Here is a 23,389-nt window from a genome sequence, read left to right as displayed (position 1 = left end):
TTTCTCTGTCCATCCGCTGCATGCTTTTGTGGTGAACACAACCTTCCCCCAAGTTGCCACTATGGTGCAGGGGTTAAAAATCTGTCTGCAGTGGCTTGGATCACTTCAGAGGCATGGGTTCAATCCCCAGACCAGTGCAGTAGATTAAAGGATCCAGCATTGCTGTAGCTTGGGCTCGATTCAATCCCTGGCCTAGGAACTTATAAATGCCACAGGTGGAGCCTAAATAAATAAACAATTTTTATTTTCCCAGCCAGTCACCTTGGCCTGGGAGCAGATCTCCACACTACTCTTACTAGCACTGTGACCCTCAGAAAGTGATAACTCTGGGTCTCATGTTCTCCATCTATAAAATAAAGACCAAAGGGTAAAAAAAAAAAAAAATGAATCTAACTGCAGTGGCTCAGGTCACTGCAGAGATTCAGGTTCAATCCCCAGCCCAGAGCAGTGGGTTAAAGTATCTGGAGTTGCAGCAGCTTCAGCTTGGATTCAGTCCCTGGCCCAGGAAATTCCACATGCCCTGGGTATAGCCATTTAAAAAAAAAAAAATCTTGGAGTTCCTGTTGTGGTGCAGTGGAAACTAATCCAACTAGGAACCATGAGGTTGCGGGTTTAATACCTGGCCTCGCTCAGTGGGTTGAGGATCCAGCATTGCCATGAGCTGTGGTGTAGGTTTAAGATGCAGCTTGGATCTGGCATTGCTGTGGCTCTGGCTTAGGCCAGCAGCTGTAGCTCTGATTCGACCCCTAGCCTGGGAACCTCCATATGCTGCGGGCGCGGCCCTAAAAAAGAAAAAAATCTTCCCTCTAATCCTCCTTCTTCCTGGGAAGCACAGGGAACCAAGAACCACAGTGTCCTCTTTCATCTCCTTTATGCTCCAGGCATTACCGCCACCTCCTCTGGGATCCAGGTCTGGTTTGACAGTGAGGGCTGGCATTCTTGTCTCTAACCCTCACCCTATCCCCCAGGTAAACCCAGGACATGGCAGGGCACACCCCCAAGATGGTAAATCTCATCCTCGCCACAACTTGCCAAAAACCCCATCTTCCAGGTGACATTTACAGGGCTAGCCGGGGCCGCAGGGAGCCCACAAGCAGATAAGAGCACCAGATGGAAGCCCAAAGAGAAGCATCAACATCCTCTCTTCTGCTTCTCTTGAAAGTGGCTTGAGCTGCTTACAATGGAGTGCCAGTTGCCCCGGCAACAGGAGGAGGTGCCATCATCCTGGACATCCCCTTCTGAATTTAGTTTCCTCCTGTAAGCTGGACGAGGTAATTACCTCACCTACTTCTCCTGAGGCGCAGCAAGCTAAGTAGTCTTTGGCTCATGGTACCACAGCCCAAGATGTCCAAGGGAATTCTGACACTGGTAACATGTCCAGGAGGGGGGACTCTGGTTTCTCTTTATCCCTAGAGCAGCTCCTGGAGAAATGCCATGGCCAGAGGTCCAATTACAACTCTGATGACTCACCCCACCATGCCTCCTTTTAAAAAAATTTTAGATGGGTTCCACATCATATAAATCAACAACTTTACAGCGAGTGATTCAGTGGCATTTAGCACATGCCCAGTGTTGGGCAGCCCCCACCTATCTAGAACCAAAACATGTTCATTGCCTACAGATAATACCCCACATCCCTTAAGGACTTATTCCCCATTCTCCCCTCCCCCAGCCCCTGGCAGCCATGAATCTACTGTCTCTTATGGGTTGGACTATTCTGGTTATTTCATATACTGGAAGCATACTTTCATATAATGGAAGCATACAATTGTCCTTGTAGTTCTGGCTTTTCTCACCCAACATAATGTTTTGGAGGTTTATTGTCAAACATCCCAGCACTGCGTTCCTTGTTCTGGCTGAATTGTATTCCACCGTATGGATACAGCATGATCTGTGTGTCCATCCATCCTCTGATGGACGTGTGGGTTGTTGCCACCTTCTGGTGTCTGTGGATCACACTGCCGTGAACAGGGATTTGTCTGAGTCCCATTTTCCAGGCCTTTGGGGTACATGCCTCTCTGTGCCCCTTTTCCCTTATACCCACCCACTGCGTGCCAGGTCAGGGCATCATGGAGAAGTAGCAAGGAGGACTTCTTCACCTTGTTTCCTAAACTAGTCACACAGACCCCACCCCCTTCCCTGCTCTGGCCACACCTGCCAGGCCCTCCAAGGAAGGGCTCCAGGAGAAGCTAGGCTTCACCTGTCCTCCAGTCATGCTATTAACGGAGCCTGCGTGCATCTATCAGAGCCTCAAGGGAGCTTCCCTCTGACAGCTGTTCCCTGAGCAGCTCCCAGTCTCACTCAGATAGAAACTTCACTTTGATTCATTAGAGCAGCTATCCTTTCTGGGGTGTTTCCCTAAATTCAGACGAAGGGGCTTGTAGAGCAGAGGAGAGCTGTATTTGGTGTGGCCTTTCAACATTTCCCTGCAACCTCCCAGAGCACCATCCCATCCCCCCTACCCCCCCAACCCCCCGTCATCACAACGGAACCCCTGGCCCACTTACTCAACGCTGTACCCACATTCCCCACTCCCAGCACCCTCTGAGGACATATCAATATCATCTCCATCTGATAAGGAGAGTGAGGCTCAGAGAGGGGGAGTGACTTACCCAAGGTCAGCCAGCTTAGAAAATGCTGAAGCTGAGATTCAGACCCCGTGCTGTTTCAGAAAGCTGCACTCAGAATGTCTGAAAAAGCCATCTGCCTTCAGGTTCACTCAACCCTTCCCTGAAAAAGGATGCACCGGCCCACAGCCAGCTGGACCCCACCACCTTGCTGGGGGCACTTTGGGGTCCATTCACCCCCCTGCCCCGGATGGGCATGGCAGTGGTTAATCTCTGACTCAATTCAGGAAGGACATCGCTGGATCAGAACCACTCCCGCAGAGGAGCAGATTTCAGTGTTTTCCCGTCTTAGTGCTATCCCTCAACTAGTGGCGGCTGCTTTCATGTGCAAAGGCCAGCAGTCCCGCTGGATGAGGCGTGGACCCTAAGAGCCTAGGTTATCTGAGATAGAGACTCTGAGACAAGGATTCAAATGCACTTGGTCTACTTGGGAGCTGATCCTAGGAAGCACTGATAGTGGAGTAAAGAAGCGAGACTAGGAAGAGAAAAAAGCCAGATCATGTGGGTTGATGAATGCACAGCTCTGCTCAGGCTGCCGTAACCGAGTGCCACAAATCAGGGGGCTTCAGCAATAGGAATTTACTTCCCCACAGTCCTGGAGGCTGAAAGTCCAAGATCAAGGTGCCAGCAGGGCTGGTTTCTCCTGCAGCCTCTTTCCTGGGCCTGCAGACAGTCATCTTCTCCCAGGTGGACACCCCGGGTGTCTCTTTTCATCTCATAAAAACCCCAATGCTGTCGGACTAGGGCCCCACTCACTGACCTCATTTAATCTTTAAGACCTCTGTAAATGTCCTATCACCAATATACAGTCACATTGGGGTCATGTTCAATTCACCCTATGACTTTGAAGAGACATCATGCAGTCTATGACAGGAAGCATGTTGTTGCAGAAACCAGGACCCAGTCCTGCTGAGGTCCTTTGGGAGACCAACCAGGACTCACCGGAGTCCCACCTAAGGTCCAAGAAGCCAGGGTACTTAACCCACCAACTTTTGCGTGTCACAGTTGAAGGATGCTCCCCGTGCATCAACCCCAGCCACCTCCAGGCCACCTCGGGCACAGACCAAACACATGCCCTTGGCCGTCAGCAGGGAGGCACAGGGGCTGCGGCAAGAAGTTGCTGGTGTGTGGGCATGGTGAGTGTCAAGGGGACACCCGTGGGGACAGTGGATCAGACATAGTCTCCTCACCCACCACTGCCCAATCCCAACCAGCAGTGCCCGCCCTGTGTTCAACATATCCAAGGTCTCCCCAGTTTGAGAAGCTACATGCCAGTCTAGCATATGAGGGTGAACAACACAAGTCCCCTATGTCCTTGGAGCTCACAGCCTAGTCAGGGAGACAGCAGAAGTCACTGTGAGCAGGGCCATCAGGGAGGAAGTACAGGGAGCTGATGGGAATGTATACTAGTGACCCAACTCATCTCTGAGGTCAAGGAAAGCCCTGCTGAGTGCCAGACACACTGTCCCAGGTCCTGAGGATTGAAAATCACAAGAAGTATAATTCTATTGATCATTCTTCTTTAGGACCTTTAAGTCTCAAGTGGCAGAAACAAGTCCAGGCTATCATGGTTTCAGGAACAGCTGCATCCAGGCTCAAAACCACATTAACAGGCATCTGTCTTTCTCCAACTGTCTCTAGGGGCAGAGAGGAGGTGCTCACCAGGGACTGAAGGCTCTCTGCCACCTGGTTCTTTGTCTTATTTCCTTTCTCTGCCTTCCACTCAGCTTAGCTGCCAGGCAAGACATGGGCATGGGAGTTAGGCAGACTTGAGTTTGAATCACACCTCTGGCCTTTACTCACTATGTGACATCACTCTGAGCCTCAGTTTCCACTTCTGTAAAATGGGCATAACACAACCTCTTGCAGGGCTTTCAGAAGAATTCAGTGATTTGATTGCAGAAAACATATGACATGGTTACAGGCTTCATAAGTATTCCCCTCTCTCTTTCTCTCTCGGAAGGACCATTAGAAACCATCCAAGATCTGGAGTTCTTAGTCCTGGGAAATTGTTATAAGTTCATCTTAGAACTCCACGGACACAAACCCTGTCTGCAAAGTGTGTACCTTTCAGTCCTATCCACAGATGCACTAGCTCTTTTACGCTGTGCGCCCAAGCCGTTGCTTTTAACTAAATGCAGGTTGATGTGGACCCCACACCATGTTCATGGTTGCTCTGTTTAATATCAGGTCCGTTCTCCAGCCACAAGACCTGAAAGTGTACCCTCAGCCTGCTAGGACCCATGATCAATTCTTCCTTGAGAAAGAGACCATCAGACTGGGTAGGTTCAGAGCCCACTCGTGTCCCCCAACCTCTTTGTTTACGGTGCCTGGAGCAAGGCTCAGAGACCAGGCAGACTTGGCTGAAGTCACGCAAGCCTTCCTCCTCCCCCACGCCTTGATCTGCTTCTGCCCCCCTCTTCTTTGTCTCCAGCAAGTGTGTGCCTGCCTCCGTGAGGCCGTGTCCCATGTCCCTGCTGCTGCTTTGTCTGGGCTTTTGTGTCCAGACAACAGAGAAGGCGGGCAGTGTGTGTGCTGTTCTCATCTGCCCCATCTCGTTATCCATCTGCAAGCAGACCCCCTCCAGACGCCCCGCACCTGCTCCCCGGCCTCCCAGCCGCCCCAGCAGGTGCTGCAACAGAGAGAAAGGCTCTAAGCGGATGCAGCCTCCCCATCCCCCCTCCCCTCCCACCCCATCTTCTTCCTGTGAGGGCAGATGCCCGAGAAGTCAGAGACAGCGCCAGAAGGAAACCAGAAAAGAGCTTACTCCCAGATCCGACCTGCCCACAGCAGCCCCATCAGTGCAGCCTCCTGGCATCACAAGTCCTCCTCACCCCACCAACTGCCACCACAGTCCCTGCCTCCATCCTCCCTGGCTGGGACCTCCTGCTTCCCCTCCAGGCCTCTCCAATTTGTTCCCCTCACTCCCCCTGCCCATGGCCCTTCAATGACCCCCCCACTCATCTCAGGATGCAGAGTAAGCTTGTTACCTTCGCCAGCAAGGCCCTGTCTGGCTGATCCCTGCAGATGTCCATCCCTCATCAAGCTCCTGCTCCAGCCGCAGGCCGCCCAGCACCCTGCCAGGGGCCCTGCCTGAGCATCGTTGTTCCCAGGAAACTGCCTCCAGCCTCCATGTCAAAGTCAAGCCCATTTGGGAGTTCCCGTTGTGGTGCAGCGGAAACGAATCTGTCTAGGAACCATGAGGTTGCGGGTTCGATCCCTGGCCTCGCTCGGGGGGGTTAAGGATAGGCTGTTGCCATAAGCCGTGGTGTAGGCCCGCAGCTGTGGCTCTGATTAGACCCCTAGCCTGGGAACCTCCATATGCCCTAGGTGTGATACTAAAAAGAAAAAAAAAAAAGAAAAGAAAGTCAAGCCCATTTGATACATACATTCCTTGGTTGCCCCATGTCCCACTCCTTGAGAGCTTGTTTCGATTTGAGGTTACATATCTACTTGCATGTGCTCTCACACACACATACACACACACCCCAGCTTGTGAGATCCTGCTGTTCCACTGTCCTGTCACATTACCAGAGCTTCTTGACCCAGTGTCTGACCCACAGGAGGCCCTCCATGTATGTCTGTCAAAAGGTATCTAGACCTTGAAGCGTAAATGCTGCAGTCCGGAAGAACTTTTGGAAACCATTTTATAGATGAACAAACAGAGCCTCAGAGAGGGAAAGTTTCTGTTCCAATATGGCCATGCTAATGGTGTAATCCCAGGGTCCCCAGGGTCCCCAGCTCCTCCTGCCTTCCCAAAGTCACCCCCTCCTTCAGTAGGCAATCAAACAGCTCAAGTGCCCACCCAGAAATGGCTACAGAAGTGCCATCCCCTTTCAGGAACGTATCTGGCTCTAGGGAGTTAGTGGCTGTGTCTTTATCTTTTGCTCCTGTTGCCTTGAAACCCTCCCCTGTATCCTCCCTTTTCTGCTGCCTGCAGTCCTCTCCCCAGACTCAGATGCAGTGTGAACTCCACCCTCTGAGCGAGGCAAAGCCCTCAGAGATGAGACTAAGGAAATTTTGGGCGAATGATAACAGTTACTGAGCATTTACTGTGTTTCAGCTCCTGGGTTTAAATGCTCTAAGTGTAATGGCTGTAACAGCCCAACAGCAGCGGTACCCATACCATCCCCATTTTATAGGCAAGTAAATCAAGGCTAACAGGATACAGATACAAGATGTCTGAACAAAGATGCAGTTGCAACTGCATCCAGCTCTTGCCCTCATGGAGCCCTCTCCCACCCCAGCCCCATGATGCCTCACCAGCCTCTCATCATCCCCCTCCTGACCAGCAGCCCATACGGTCCTCCCTGTCTCCCGTGGCTCCATCTAACCCAGCCTGCCCACCCCCGCATGCCACACCACAACCATTCGGCAGAACAGCACATTCCTTGTTTATGAGATGCATCTGGGCTTTCCGCAAATCAGCTGGGAGTGTCGTGGTGTCTGCAGGCAGGAGGCAGAAGGTTCTGGAGGAAAATCCTCCAGGAAGCAGGTGGGGGCTGGGCTCAGGGTACCAGCCTCCAGCAGGAGCACCCAGTGGGTCTGCAGAGCACAGAGTGGGTCTGGGGACAAAGTGATCTGAGTTTTGGATCCCGTTTGCATCCTGGTCTGCCCTGCCCTAGGCAAGCAGCAGGGACCTGAGGTGGGGTGGGGAAGTGGAAAGACGGGAAATAGGGCAGGCATTAACATTTACTGAGCATTCCCCCAAATCCACAGAAAACCATATTGGGCATGGATTCTTGTGCTCACTTTATAGGGGAGGAAACTGAGGTTTGCAGGAGGTAGGCAAGCTGTTTCTGAATGTGTAACCCTGCTTTGTCCCCTCATCATCCCCCCAAAGAGGGGTGGCTTTTAAGGATGCCCTCAGCCCAAGCAGAAAACTAACTATAAAATAAGTCTGAAAAATGAGGCTCAGAGAAAGGAATATGGAGATGGGGATTAAGCTCCTCTTCCGAATTCCTGCCACCTGGTACTGTCTGGTCACCAGGAGTGTCCTCTGGCGGCCAAGGGAAAGAGGAAATCAATTCATTTCAAAGGAGTCCAAGGTCTACAACGAGAAAGGAAGGTAGACGCACAGAGACACTGCTGTGGCAGAGAAACAGAGAAGGACTCTAGGGTTCCTAATCAAATCTCTGATCCCAAAATTCCTATAAACTTCCCCATCCATTCCTATACCATTGCCGGCTTCCCTATCCCTGCCCCAGGGCAGAAAATCTTCCGACCTTGCCTTGGAGGGTTGTTTCCGCGTGTGACCACCGGGTGGCAGTGCGGCGCAGGAATCCGGTGGACTGGAGGGGGCCGGGAGGCTCCAAGGGACCTAGCGAGCCATCTCAGGCTCAGCAGAATCATGGTGCCTTTACCTCCCTAAGGGAGTAAGGAGGAAGAGCCCCAGACAAAACTCAGGAGTCCCTGGTTCGAGTCCCAGCTCTGCTTCCGGTTCTCTGTGCAAACGACCTCATCAACTTACCTGTCTCAGCCTCAGTTTTCTCACCTGGGCAAGGGGAAGTGCCTGTTGGGGGAAGAGGAGACAGAGTCAGCGATGGAGGATGATCACGGTCACTAAGGTCAAGAACAGTCAGAGGGTGAAAGACCAAGGGCTTCTGAACTGCTGCGGAGAAAAATGGGTAGCCCACGTTCCTGCAAAAGAAAAGCCACCAGGGTCCCTAGGTAGAGACAAGGAGGGGAAGTGGTGAGTTCCTTCTGTCTCCTCTGGTGGGTTTAGGGGAGTAAAAGAGCCAGGACTTTTTCAAGTGTAAATGTTAGAAACCCAGCTTAAAAGGTCTTAAGCAAAAAAAAAGGGGGGGGGGGAGTGTTGGGGCTCATGTGATAAAGAGGTCCTGGGGCATTTGCATAACAGGATGGTTGGACTCATTCTCCCCGTTTCTGGCCTCTGCTTCCCCCACCTTTGTTTTGCTTTCGAGCTGCCTTTGAAGGCAGGTTTCAGGTTCACACCCTGTCTCTTCATAAGCCCAGCACATAGAAAGCTTCTCTTTCTGGATGTTTCCAATTAAATTTCCAAAGCGGCCCCAGCCTGGTCACCTGCCCTTCCCTTAGCCCAATCATGGTGACCACTTGTGGCAGACTGGGTCCCGGGTGGCCGTTTCCCCTCTGGAATCAGGTGGGACAAACTCGTTGGACTCAGGAGAGAAGGCGATTCTCTACACCAAAACCGAGGTGAAAAGGGTAAACTGCACCTTGGGGAAGAAGCAGTCACGACCCACTGGCAGGAAAAAAAGCCTCCCCAAGGATCTTTCCCCTCCATTAGTCTTGTAATTGCGCCCGGGTAAATAGTGCCAGGAAGTAGCGTGGGGGGGCCCCACCCACTCAAGGTCAGGTACCAGACCCCGCCCCGCACACAGGGTCAGGTCTGGGCTCCTGGTGCTCTGGTCCCTCACTGGCAGCGAACTGGAGCTGCGGGCGATAGACTGTCGGAGGGATGATTGAGTGCCTGGCCCTGGGCCCAGCAGGAAGTAAACCCTGAGTAGATGCTGTTTCTTTACAAAGGGCTGTGGTGATGAGCTTTGTTACTGCCGTTACAGTGATCATCATTGCTTTGGTCCTTGTTAGTGATGACTAGGTGTTCCAGGGAGCAGCCTCTGGCAGGGTTTGCCTGCAAGAGCGCTCTCTCTCCGCCCCCTCCTCCTTCCCCTTCTCCCCTCTCTCTTTCTCTTCCTCCTCTCCCCTCTCCTTTCCTTCTTCCTTCCACCCCCACCCCATAAACACACTCAAGACGCCGCCTAAGATTTTCCACTTCTCACCTCCTTTCATTCTAGGTGATTGCTCTCCTTTCTGTCTGATGGTTCCCACCACCAGCTTGGTCTCGGCCTCTTTGCCCCTGGGGGAACCCCAGAAGAGAGAAAGAACCTGAGGGCAGAGGAGGGAGGACAAAGAAGAATAACAAAGAAAAGCCTCACACTATGTCCCATCTTATTTTTCCCACTCCCTTTTGGGGTGCATTGTCACTATTTTTTTAAAATTGAAATATTGTTGATTTATAATTAGTTTCAAGTATACAGCAAAGTGATTCAGTTATACATATACATCCATCCTTTTTCAGATTATTTTCCCAGATAGGTTATTACAGAATGCTGAGTAAAGGTCCCTGTGCTATACAGTAGTTCCTTGCTGTTTTTCTATTTAATACGCAGTAGTGTGTATCTGTTAATCCCAAATTCCTAATTTATCCCTCCCCTTCTCCCTTCCCCTTTGACAACCATAAATTTGTTTTCTGTATTTCTCAGCAGTTTTTCAAGTATCAATTTCCCCTTTACGAGGTAAGGAAATTGAGGCTCAGTGAAGCAAAGGACCTCACCACCACCAAAGGTCACCCCTGTCTGGAAAACTTGGGATCCAGGATTCATACCTGGGTGTGTATGACTCCAAATGTGTTGTCACCCATGTGCTGCACTGCCCACTCTGGGTGGGAGTAGCTGGAGGATGAGGCCTAGGAGCCGTCATGTGGATAGTGCTTGCCGTGTGGGCCCTTTCCCTCTCTGGGCCAAGAGGATGCTTGTTTGCGATCCACAACCCCAGACCCTTTGGTCAGTCTGGTTCGCCAAGTGTGGTGTTCAGAATGATGAGTGTTCCATGCTTACCACTTACTTCTGAACAAATAGCATCAATAATTCAAGTTCCCTTTCCTTTATAACCTAGGAGGATTGGTCTCCTAGCAAGATATGAAAAATAATTTCACGCTCTCTTTCCTCCCCTCCCAAGATCACCCCTGACAAATTGTCTCTTTATTGCCTGTCACTCCAGCTGTCATCTCACATCTGGGGTCCCATTTTTTATAGTTGCCAGCCTCACTCTTGGCTGCAACTGGAGCTGGCTCTTAATAAGGCTGCCATCAAATTCCAATGAGGCTCCCGCATTCATTCATTCATTCATTCAGCAAATACTGCCTGCTTTGACCCTAGGGGTCCATGACTTTCCTATGATAGATGAGAAGATTCCCCAGTTATTTATACTAAAGCATGAAGGGCTGCTTTCTTAACTCTTTTAAAGGAGAACGTGAACCTAGCGATTTACTGTTTAAATCCCATTCATACCTAGTATCTCTTTAAGGCTCCACAAAACCTTATAGAACATATAGTGAGCTCAGTGCTCTCTTATGGGCTGGGTGGCCTCAGGTAAGTTGCTTGACACCTCTGAGCCTCAAGTTCGTTATGACTTTTATAGGGATGATAATAATGTCAAGGACTTACTGTGAGGTTTAAATTATGTGAAAGAAAGCAACACAATATTACCATCATCATCATCATTATTATTATGAGGATGGCATGCCGCAGGTAAGGGGGTTGGAGTACAGATGAGCGGCTATTGAAGTAAAAAGGTAGAGTAATGCAGATAACAATACCAAGAGTGATGCACAACTTCTGATAACTTTTTCTGAGATCTTACCAAGTACTTTATACATATTCGGTCACTGGCAGGTATAATATGTTATTCAACTTTTTACAAGAGGTGGGTATCGTGCTTCTCCGGTTAACAGATGTGGAAACTGAGGTGACAAGCTGGTAAGCCCAGGATGGGGATCCAGGACTGTGATGGCCTCTGCCCCAGGGTGTGGTACCAGCTTGAAGCTGTCAGGGTCAGACAGCCACCTCTCTATGGTGGGTATAGTTTTAGAAGGCACCTCCCTACATCCAGTGCCTTCCAGGGTCTCAGGGGTTCAGAGTAAGGACAGTTCTGGTTGGAAGATAGTGGCCAATCCCCAGCCTCGGCCTCAGCAAAACCTCAGAATCCACAAAGATTGACTTCAGGACCCTCTCTCTAAATTGTTCTCACCCTTATGTCTTCCTAATGCCTACTCCCTAGGACTGATCTTGAGACTACTTCCTGAATAGTATCCCTACTCCCATAGCAACACTTACCACTTACACAGTGCATTTCCTAAAGCCTGCCAAATTCCAGAACCCAACTGGCCCAAACTAATTTATACTAGGCTGTGAATGACTATTGCAGCTAACTGCAGCACTTCTCACCTCTGTTCTTCATGATGCAAGATGCTCTGTGGGGGGGGGGGCGGAAGTGGGGTGGGGGATAAAAATGGTTGTATGGTCAAATAAACTTTGGAAACTGAATATTCTCCTTTCCAAAGAGTCACAATACACATTAAACTATTTCAAGCTGTGAGAACTCCAGCAATGTAGACACCATTGGTATCCAAAACTAAAGGGCGTAATTTTTTTTCAAGGAGCAAAGTAACAGTATCCACAAAATAGTTGTTGATAAATCCTAAGTGAGGAACCATGGAGTATGGGAATAACATCAGTGTTCCCCCAGCTAGAATGTAAATCCTTCGAGGGAAGAGATTTTTATCTATTTTGTTCTCTGTTAGATTAGTGTTTGGTACATAGTAGACATTTGACCAAAATTCATTGAATGAATGAATAGAGGTGAATTGAACCATGTCAGAGGTCTGAGCAACAGGGATGGTGACCAGGGATTGGGTTCTGGTAACTTTTGAAGATACAGACATTAGGATTTGCCACTGGATTAGGTTGTGGGTGTGAGAGATTATGGATTATGCCAAAGGTTTGGCCCAAACAGCTGGAAAAGTGTAGCTTTGGTTTTGGATGGATTCTGTTTGAGATGCACATTAGACATCCATATGGAGGTGTCGAGTAGGCAGCAGATATTCAGGGATGGAGTACAGGGGTGGGGGTGGGGATTTTAGGGGAGATAAGCCCCCTCCCATCCAGGCCCTTCTTATCTCTCTTACACACCTGTGCTTCCCCATCAGAGCACCGATCACAGGATATTGCAATTCACTCTAGACTTGTCTGTCTTCCCCATCCAACTGGGTGAGAGAAAGGATTTTGTGTATCTTATTTACTGTATCTCCAGGCCTGGTGTGCAGTAGGTCCAAAGCAAATAATTGTTTGAATGAGTGGGATGATACAAAGAGGGGTTAAAAATTACTAAAGTGCAAATGTTCCTCAACACTTCCCTCCCCTTCCTGAGCCAGATAATGTTATCTTTTCCAGCAGGCTGTTCGGAAGAACCCCACCCCTTCCTGACTCTATCGGACTTATTTATGACAAAGGAAGATAGTCTGGAAAAACAGCCAGATGTCTTATGTCGTTAAGACAATCTATATGAAAAGAAGCAGGAGAGAAAGTAAGGAGGGGTTGGAGGGGGTTGTTGAGGGGCAGGGAATGTATGTGTAGATCTTGCCACTCAGGTTGCAGATGGAACTGGGAGTTTCTTTCTTTGTTTTAAAGACTTCTAAGGTGGAATGTGTTAAATGAGATTCCAGGGTAGAATGGGGGAGAAAAAACTGGGGAGAGAGAAAATGCATGTGAGAAATCTGGGGGGAAAGAACTGGCTCCCTCCATGAATGGCTTAGGAAAACACAAGCTTAGAACAATTCATCAGGAAGACAGCAATCATAAATATATATGCACCTCATAACAGAGCATCAAGATTCTTGAAGAAGAAAAAAAAAAAAAAAACCCAGGAGGCAAAAATGGTCAACACTAAAGGGAGAAGCAGATAAAGCCAAATCTCATAGTAGGAGATGTTAACAGCCCTCTCTAATTGATTAAAAACTGTTTTTTTTAATTGTCAAGGATATAGAAAAATATAACAAATGTTGTGAACCAACTTGACCTAATTAACATTTATAGAACACTATACATAGCAACCACAGGATTTAAATAATTTTCAAGTCTAACAAAAATAGACCATAAGCTGGGCCATAAATAAAATAGGTTTCAATTCATTAGAATGTTGAAACCTTGAGTATATTCTTTGACCACAATGGAACTTGAATAACAAATCAATGGCAATAAAATATCTAGGCGATCCCAAATATTTAGATTTTGTATTTAGTATTGAAATAACCCATGAGTCAAAGAAGAAATCATAAGGGGGACTAGAAAATATCAAACTGAATGATAATAAAAACACATCAAATCAAAGTTTGTGAGAAGCAGCCCTTTCAGGGAAATGCATAGCTCTAAATGACTATATTGGGGAAAGGAAGAGGGGCCAAAATTAATGACCCAAGAGTCTACCTTTAAAAGCTAGAAAAAGGAAGAAGAAAGGAAATGCTAAGGATAAGAGCAAAACTCAATGAAATAAACAAATGACAGAGAAAGACAACAAAGCTAAAAATTGGTTCTGCGAAAGGGTTAATAAAATTCGAAACCACAGGATAACACTAGACCTTTTTTTTATTACTTTTAGTTTTTCGTGCTGACTGTGCATGGACTGGCCCACATGGGTGCTGGGTTCACACGGGTTATGGGGAAGGCAGAGGAGAGAGTCCCTAACAGCTTCCACAGCTCCTCTGTTCCAGACAAGCACATGTTCACTGCTCAGCGCTGGTCTCCCTGCTCACTGCTGGATTCTTCGGATGCTCTGCACCTGGAAGGTCTGGGCATGAGAGCCCCACTCCCGGAAATGCTTGTAGTCGCCTGAGTGGTGATCACACTCCAGCACATACTGAAAACCTCGGTAGCCAGGAAACTGGGAGCAAACCCAGCTGGGAAAGGGAAGAGGCAGATGGTTATCCTAGAGAGGCACGAGCATGGTGAGTGAGACAGGAACAAGGGCACCCCATGCTGCAAACACACTCCAGCCACCATGGTCTTCCTTCCCTATCTGGAATGTGCACTGCCCTTCTCACCACTGGGCCTTTTTGATCATGCTGTTCCCTGTGCCAGCAATACCATTCCAGCCATTTCTTTCCTAGCCAAGTTGTATTTATCCTTCAGATCTCAGCTCAATCATCTCACTTCATCAGAGTAGCCTGATTTCTCCAAATTAGGCCACAGTCCCCTATTTTTCATTTGTATCACTCATGCCATTATGTGTTAACAGATTATTTGTAAAATGTCAGCCTCCTCTGCCAACAGTAAGCTCCTGGGTGTAGGGGTGTGTGTCTGGTTCATCATTATCTCTAGTTCCTAACACAGCACCTGGTGCAGAAGGACCAAATAAATACTTGAGGAAGGAAGGGAGGGAGAAGTAGGGAGCCTTATTCATTCCCCCTCCTGCCTTATTTAGAGGCACAAGGAAAAGGCTGCTGTTCTTTCAATTCATTGATCCCTACGTCGTTCAGGACTAGGCAAGGATTGGCGTCTCCTTTTCTGAGCTTCCATTTCTCTTTCTGTAAGATGGAAGTGGACTCAAGAATCACAAGAGCTTCATCCTACGCTAAAACAACAAGATTCTCTGGTGGTTCCTGAGAAAACTAAAAAAATAAAATAAAAACCCTACTTCCCATCTGTGCCCCTGCCAACCAGGAGGAGCCAAGGAGTACCTGAGAAGGTGGCTCTAACATCCTTCATAACTGAGGATCTCACACCTCAACTACCCGCTAGATGAAAAGGGTCGGAAGGATCAGTCAGTCCTGGGCTTGAAGCTGGACTCAGTTACCTACCTGCAGTTGGACGTGGAGAAAATTGTCTAACCCACATCTGTTTCTTTACTCCTGGGCATCCATCCTCTCCTCTTCAGGTTTGAGAAACTGCTGCCCCTCCCCTCTCAGTCCAGGTGGGAACATCTTTACTCTAGCACTGAACATGTGACCAGGCCTAGCCAATCAGAACACCCTCATCCCTGTGGACATGATGATTGGTTCAGAGTTGAATATATGACCCAAGTTAGACCAATGAGAGCCTTTGGTGTAATCACTGAGGAAAATCACTCTCTTCCCCTGAGGCTGGCTGAATTATAAGGATGAAGCTGCCATCTTGCCTTCACTTGGGAAGAGCTTCCCTAAGGATATAGCCACACTGAGGCAGGGAGAACAAGACGGATAGAAAGATCCCTGCTGTAGCAGCTGGATCTAGCTCTGCCTGAGGCTAAATCCAGGGGCCAATAAAAAAACCTCTGAGCTTAACATCAGCATGATCTGGCTGTCCATTACTTGCAATCCCAGAACTTTTGCCTGATACTTCCTTGTGCCTTAGTATACCTCCTCTGGCCTGTGGGCATCAGATCCCCAAAGTCCCCAGCACACTGGGGTGTCCCCATCCGTCCTAACATCCCCTCTTTCCCTGCCAAGCAGAGTCTTGCGTCCACTTACGCCCCTGAGTGCACGTGGAAGGAGCCCACTTCATTGCCATCCCAGCCCATGGCCTGGAGGGAGGGATAGTCATCACTCAGCTCTCCTTTCTTGCCCAGGAAGTTCTCTTGCTCAAAGATGGTCAGCCTTGAGTCACGGTGGTTCTGCCAGCACAGGGAACAGAGTTGAAACATCAGCTGCTCAGTTTGAAGCCCAGGAGCCTCTGCTGGCCCCACACCCCCACCTTTGTCTCTAACAGCCGCCTTCCTTGCAAACCTTCTGGAAGGACAATAAGACAACAGGCCCCAGAAACCTTGCCAGGGGTGTACAGTTTGCCCTTCCAGAAATCCCCCTTCCAGAAATGTGCACAAAGAAAATAAACAAGGAGTAAATAAGCCTTGGCGATAACAGGAAAGGAAGGAAGGAAGAAAGGGAGGGACGGAAGGAGGGAGAGAGAAGGGGAGGGGGGACGGGGAGGGAGAGAGGAAAAAAAAATCAAATCAAATCGAATCAACCCAACCTAAGTATTCAGCAGCAGAGGACCAGGTGGTGACCTGGGCTCCCACACTATGGTCAAGAGAAGGCTGTGGAGACCTGGAGTCAAATCCTGACTCTCCACTCACCAGCCAACTGAGCGTAAACCTGTCATACAGCACTTCTGAGCCTGTTTCCACATCTATACATTGAAATTAACCACATCTACTTTTCAGGATTGTTTTGAGGACTAAATGAAACCAGAAGCTGTAAACTGTGTCAAGGCAGGGACAGCATCTGTCAGAGTCCACGTGGGTCCCCCTACCCGCATAATGCCTGGGCCGTGTGCGGAACACATGAACATTCACAACAGGCTATGCTGGAGGGGCTGTGGAAAATGATGCCGTAGATGAGATTTAATCGCCTGGGAGGAGGGTCATGACATACTTGCAAAGTGAGAAAAGCTTGTCTCCAAAATTTAGGCTCATTGTTTCTGTCTTTATAACCAAATGACATGCATGCATAGACGTGTAGCTATAGACGGTATAGACATACAGATATAGACATAGATACTGATAGCAATCACTGCAGATGTAATCTAGGGCAGCAATCAAGACCAAGGAAATCTCTAACACCATTAACAATGGCCTTCTGTCTCAGAGAGGTGGCTATAAGTGACTTTTATTTTCTTATTCGGCCATATCGTTTTTTGTTTGTTTTTTTTTTCCCTAAACTGTAGGTGATAAATACATGTGCTGTATATGATTTAAAATCCATAAAAGTTGTTGGGCTTTTTTTTCTCCTTTAGAGCCACACCTGCAGCATGTGGAAGTTCCCAGGCTAGGGGTCGAACCAGAGCTACAGCTGCCAGCCTACACCAGCCACAGCAACGCGGGATCCCAGCCTCATCTGCAACCTGCACCACAGCTCATAGGAACCCTGGATCCTTTAACCCACTGAGCAAGGCCATGGATGGAACCCACATCCTCACGGATACTAGTCGGGTTTGTAACCCACTGAACTACAATGGGAACTCCATAAAAGTTGTTTTTGAAAGAAAAAAAAATACACCTTCCTGAGCCTCAGTTTGTTCATCTGTAAGACATAAATAATAATGCCCACCTCCCCCATACTCTGTGAACAGTAGCTAAAGTATAAAGTCAAGAACACAGATATCAAATTAGTCACACAAAATAGAATACTTCTCTGTCACTTGCCCTGCCATCTCTGCCACCCAGCTTCTCCCAGTGTCCCTGAGTCATGAAAAAAGGAACAGAAGACACACATGGGCTCATATTTTAACTGACGTTGCAGTGGGAGGGGTGTTTGCAACAGGCACATGACTTAGGAGCTATGGCCCCATTTCAAGATAAAGAGACTGAGACTCAGGGGAGGGCCTGCCATGTGACACAGCTGGAAGAAGTGACATCAGCATCTGGGACATCCAGTTCCCAAGCCCCCACTGGAAGGGTTAGGCCTTCCCAAGACAAGGCGGCAGCAGGACTCACTGCGCAGGCCACGGGCCGGAAGGAAGTGAGCCTCTCGGCGGGGTAGGCTGTGTTGCCACTCCAAGCATCCCAGCTCGGGTACTCGCCCCGCTCCAGCACATACTGCTGCCCCTGGAAGCCGGCGTGCTCAAAACCCACCCACCTGCAGACAGAGGGGAGAGATTGCGAGAGGCATGGAGCCGCCCACCCTGTGTTCCAGACCAGTGGTTATCCTGCAAGGGTGATTTTGCCTATGGCAGCATTTAACAGTGTGGGCAGGCATTTTTAGTTGTCATACTGGCGGAGCGAGGAAAAGATATCTGCAACTGGTGTTTAATGGGTAGAAGCCAGAGATGTTGCTAAACATCCTCCCAGGCACAGGACAGCCCCTCAGCTCAGAATCACCTGGCCCTTCACATCCATTGTGCTGGCGTGGAGAAGCCCCATCTAGCCTAGCAGCCCACTGCTTTGCTGTGCTTCCCACAGGTAGCGGACCAGCTCCGTGCCCACCACCCTGGCATGTGTCCCTCTAAGCCACATAGACGAGGCTTGACCACACCCTGACTTTAGCCTTGTTGGGTTCCTCGTGATCCTCTGGAACATAGGGAGATGGCCAAGACCATTTCTCATCTCCTCCTTGAGAAAAGCTTCCAGCATCCATCTCCCTGGTCCCATGAGATACGGGACTTCTTGCCTCACCACCCTGGAGGATAGTTACAGGCTATAGCTGAAGATGGAATGGCAATTCACAGCACAGTGGCCACCACTCCTGCAGCACTGGCCCCTTTTGGTGTCACTCTATGGAGCAGGGGACACAGGAGGCTGACACCATGCTGACCCTGCATTTGCCCTCTGTGTAACTGACAAGCCATCTTATGTAAGTAATAAACCTGAGCTTCTTGTCTCCTTCCTGGCAAAATCTGTCAGCTTGCGGGAGGTAACTGTGGACACGTTACTGCTCCCATCTGTCTGAATTCCCACCCCCACCTATACAAAGCAGAAGCTGAAAGAGCATTTACCCTGCTGTGAGATACATAATAACCACCCAAGATAACTTTATGCACTCACAGGCAGGAAGTGACTCCAAAGCTCATAGAGAGGACTTTCTTTCAATCTTTCTAAGCTTCTAGAAACTTCTAGCCAATATGGTAACCGCTGGCCAACGTAGCTAATTAAATGTAAACTTACATGAACTTAAATTGCATTTAAAATTCATGTTCGTTAGTCACACTAGCTACACATCAAATGCTTGATGGTCATAGGGGGCCATTTCCAAATCAGACACAGCAGATGTAGAAAATTTCCATCATCGCAGGAGGTTCTACTGAAAGGTGCTGGTCTGGAAGCCTCAGTATGGTATTAGTATGTCCTTGACATCTCTCTGCATCTCATTAACCTCTCACTTTCTTTCTTTTTTTTTTTTTTAAAGAAAAATATATCTCATGTTCTGCGCCTCAGTCAGCCAACAATGCTCAACTAAAGATTACTAGCATTATTTTTTACTATATTTACTTCTAGTTATACTTTTGGCTTTTGATTTGTGCCTAAGAGGGACATTTCAGACTCCACACTGAATTCTAAAGATCTGCCCCTGCAGGGCTGCCTCATCCAATGGCCAGGCTCTGTGTGAATGGCGCCCCCTACATTTGGGCAGTACACAACCTGAGCAACCTTACGTTTCCCTCTTGCATCTCAGACTCCTCAGCATCTCAGACCCAAGGAAGGTACACTGGCTAGAGCCTGGGAAGATAGGATCTGGGACATCTAAAAGTCCCAGCACCCCGTCTAAATCACTTCCTGTCCCTCCCCCCCGGATTCTGATCCCCCTGAACTCACGCGCCACTCAGCACTTTCAAAGATCGCACAGTCTCAAAACCAAGCTCCAGCACACTGGGGCACTCAGCTGTGAACTCATGCCGCCGGCCTTGGAATCCCTCTTCGTCCCACACCACGATCTATGAGAAAAGGTGGAGACCCACATCAGAGTCCCGTGGGGAGTGAGGGGTTAGGGGCACATCCCACGACTCAGAGTCAGGCAAACCAGGCAAAGCAAGGATTGCAAACTCAGGTCCTTTCAGGGGCCAGGCAGGTAAGGAGGGAGAGGACGGAAAGCTGGAGATCACAGGCCTTGTGGCAATGGGTGGCTTCTGCTCAGTGCCACCTACTGTTGATAGGCGGTAATGCAGCCAACGTCCCAACTTGCGGGGACAACCCCTCTATGTGGACTTGCTGTGGACCTCTGGGCTTTCAAAGCAAGATGACGAATTCAAAGCTTGGGCTTTTTTTTTTTTTTCCTTTTTAACACAGAAGAAGTCAAAGAAATCATGCCCAAAGACTGTGCAGTCACCAGTCAGCTGTCTGCCAGAGTGTGAGGAACAGTTAAATATGAAGACTCGGGTTTTTAAATCAAGACCCCTGTTTATGACCTTGGGCAATATCCTTTCTTTCTCAGAGCCTTGATTACATCCTCTGTGAAATGAGCTCTCATTACTGACCATCCCCTGGGGAGCAGGTTGGGGAATTCAACGAAGGTGAGGACCTGGGTTTGACCTGTATCCCCCACCCCCGCCACGCCCCTGCTTCCCAGACATCCCGTCACGCCTCTTCCTACCTTCCAGTGTCCCGCAGACTTGGTGCATTGCAGAGACATGTTGCTTGCTTCCTACACCAGAGAAGAAGATGAAAAACTTCTGCTCTGGCTCTGCTCCCCTCCTTGACGCTGAAGACTCATTTGGGTGGGGACAGGGTCTGGATGGGGTCCACATGGGGCTAGGGGCACAGTGGGGCTTTGGCCCATCCCCCCTTCCCTTTCCATCTCTGATCAGTGCCATCTCCTTTTCTTCTGTCCTTTCACCATCTCAAAAACCTACCCATTCTGGGTCCCCTTGCCTTAAAGCCCTGCTCTGTATTATTTTATCTGCTCATGATGGGAGACTTTCCACAGGGTGGGTGCATCACTGCTGGCAAGCAGGAAGGTGCTCAGCTTAAGAGAGTCCCCCAAAGCCAGCCTCTGACCCCCAAAGGTGGACTCTAATAGTGGAAGTTGAGACAAAAGGACTACAGGACTAAGTCTAGGTTTAAGCAAGAGTAGCAGGTACCAGCCTTGCCATCTGGAGCCTGGCCTTGGTGAGGATGAGGATGACGTTCAGGATGACACAGCAAAGTCCCTAGGATGGGGGACCTGGGCTCCCTTGCCTCCCAGGATGTTCACCCAGAGCTGGGATCCCACCCCACCTCCAAGCCTGGGACTTACCGAGACGGACCCAGAGAACATGCCAGACCTGGGCCCAGCCGAGGTCAGGCTCTTATAGGCAGGGAGGAGAGTGGGCCCCTGGGGGACAGAGCCCTGACTCAGCAAGTGAGCAATGGGAACAAAAGCCATCGCTGGAGCTCCAGTGGAGAGGTGTCAGCAGCATTGGCTTGGGCTGGGAGGGAAAGGTCGGGTTGTCCCCCTCAGAGATCATCCATGAAGAAGGCAAGAGGAGGGACGAGGCTGCCTTGATCCCCTCCCAGGGACCCCTGCCTGGAATGAGCAGCAGACCAAGAGTCCAAAAACCTCATCTTTCCTGGCTGTGTGACCTGGGGGATGTCCTTCCCCCTATTTCTGCCTGTAAAACGGGACAAGAGTACACTACACTGCAGGGCTGTTGTCAGGTTATGTAGCATGACTGGCACAGAGGAAACATTCAACAAATGCCTGTATGTTTTCCCTTCCCTGGTCCCTTCATCTTCCCAAGGGGAGCGGGGGCAATCACGGTAGGCTTCCTGGTAGAGGTGGCATTGAAACTAAGCTCCAAAGGGTGAGGAGGATTTGTACAAAATGAGAGGAAGGCAATGGTGCATAGGTGGGGACTTGGAGCTGGTGACCTGAAGGGGTTAGAGTTCGGGGACCCTGAAGGGGAGCAGAGGGATGCAGGCACAAAACGTGGCTGGGCCAGGGTCTCTGGGGCCCACAAAGCCCAGAGAGGGGAACAGATGGCTCTGTGGGCATATTAAAGGAGCTGGTGGGTGTGAACATGCTTTGAAAACTGCAGCAACTCGGCCAAATATCCAGAGTTTATAGAATTTGCTTTGTGCACCTTTTCCCCCTACACCCACCCTCTGAGTTGGCCGAAGAGGGGCCTCTCACGGGGAGGAAAGAGCCTGGCTGGAAGTCAGATCACTCTGGTGACCTGGAGGGTGTCTGATGTCAGCTCACAGCTTGTAAAATATCATTCCCTCCTGGGTGGGTCAAGACAACCCTATCGAATGCATAATTTTGACTTAAAAGGTCTCCATGAAGATTAAAGGCTATGAATGCAGCCTCTGCAGCTAGACCACCCGTATTTATGTCCCCCTCTTGCTGGCTGGGTAACCTCGAGCAAGTTACTTCATCTCTCGGAGCCTCCATTTCCTCATGCGTAAAATGGGTATGATGAGGAAAACCGGGTTTAGCCTGAGAGAGAGGGGTATTGGGAGGGTAAATGTGAATTACACAGGAACAGAACTTGCTGTTCCAGAACTGCCCCTGGAAAATAACATCCATTCTGTGTCTCCACTATCACTGGCATCATCACTGCTAATTAAAAAAAAAAAAAGATTACCATGGACACATCTGCACTCTCATGTTTATTGCGGCATGATTCACAATAGCCAAGGTATGAAAACAACCTAAGTATCCATCAATGGATAAATGGCTAAAAGAGACATGGTACACACGTACAATGGAAAATTACTCAGCCATGAGAAAGGAAATCCTGCCATTTGCAACAACGTGGATGGACCTCGAGGGCATTATGCTAAGTAAAATAAGTCAACAGAGAAAGACAAACACCGTCTGATCTCATGGACATATGGAATCTTCAAAAGACAAACTCAGAGAAGTGAGGAGTAAAATGGTAGCTGCCAGGGGCTGGGCGCTGGGCAAACGGGGAGACGGTGCTCAAAGGGCAGAAACTTCCAGTTATAAGATTAATGCGTTTGGAAACCCAACATACAGCATGGTGATTATAGATAGCTAAGAACATTGTATCATATGCTTGAATGTTGCTAGGAGAGTAGATCTTACCCTGTTCTCCCCAGAAAAAAAATAAACGGTAACTATGTGACCAGATGGAAGTGGCGATCATTCTGCAGGTTATAAATACATTAAAATGACCTACCAGGCACACCTCACACTTAGACTATATGGTTAGTTATGTTTCAGTGAAATGGAGGAAAATGATTATTATGAAATGCCTACATGTATAAAAGCAAGAGAGCATCATTTTTAAGAGCCTGGGTTCAGGAGTTTAAAAGAAAAGTGACTCCCAATTCCATGTTGCAGTTGAGGAAGCGGGCTGAGAGTGGGGAAGGGGATCTGCCTCAGTTTTCTCATCTGCAAAGACAATTCATCCCCGAACCCCTGCTGTCGTAATGAGGATTACAGAAGCTGAGCCAGTCAAAAGCTCAGAGTGGAGCCACCCAGCCCGGGAGACAGGGCTGTCCCCCACCTCGGGGGCGGGGGGAGAGGGCACCGTTTGGCTGGTAGCCCATTGCCTCAGGGGGCATGGAACCGCCCCAGACGTCTTGGCCTTGAAACCCAGACCTGTGGGTGGCCCCTCACCACAGGCATCTTGGTCCCTGCTCCAGTGGCTGTCCCATCCTGCGGTTGCTGGCCCCGTCCCAGGCCTTGGCCCAGGATGAAAGGCTGAAGGGGAGGCTTGGGAAGTGAGGGGGTGCGTCATGGGGGTGGAGGAGCAGAAGGCAGAGCTGGCCCCAGGCCACGGTGATCTCAAGGTGGGGCTGGGCTCCATGGACTC

General features: G+C 49.3%; 1 protein-coding gene and 1 long non-coding RNA gene across 2 annotated transcripts in view; one reads left to right on the top strand and one right to left on the bottom strand.

The window, feature by feature from the left end:
* The window catches only part of LOC146396624 (uncharacterized), a 49,579-nt gene extending 33,550 nt beyond the window's left edge, over nt 1-16,029 (top strand). The window contains exons 2-3 of the long non-coding RNA XR_014826871.1: nt 12,620-12,752; nt 13,824-16,029. This is a non-coding gene — a long non-coding RNA (uncharacterized LOC146396624). The remainder of the gene's footprint in view (nt 1-12,619; nt 12,753-13,823) is intronic.
* CRYBA4 (crystallin beta A4) lies at nt 13,793-20,883 on the bottom strand. The gene is made up of 6 exons (XM_021073683.2): nt 20,863-20,883; nt 20,221-20,271; nt 19,446-19,564; nt 17,631-17,772; nt 15,670-15,812; nt 13,793-14,121 (listed from the first exon to the last, which is right to left on the bottom strand). Exons 1-6 carry the CDS (start codon nt 20,881-20,883, stop codon nt 13,974-13,976), a joined length of 624 nt encoding a protein of 207 aa, XP_020929342.2. The 3' UTR covers nt 13,793-13,973.
* Between the last annotated feature and the right edge of the window lie 2,506 nt (nt 20,884-23,389).

The sequence above is a fragment of the Sus scrofa genome, chromosome 14, assembly GCF_054392235.1.
Source record: "Sus scrofa isolate SSC_HxYL_T2T_F1_AM1 chromosome 14, Sscrofa_HxYL_maternal_Yorkshire_Landrace_v2.0, whole genome shotgun sequence".
Classification (NCBI taxonomy): domain Eukaryota; kingdom Metazoa; phylum Chordata; class Mammalia; order Artiodactyla; family Suidae; genus Sus; species Sus scrofa.
This window is presented reverse-complemented; position numbering and strand designations above follow the sequence as displayed.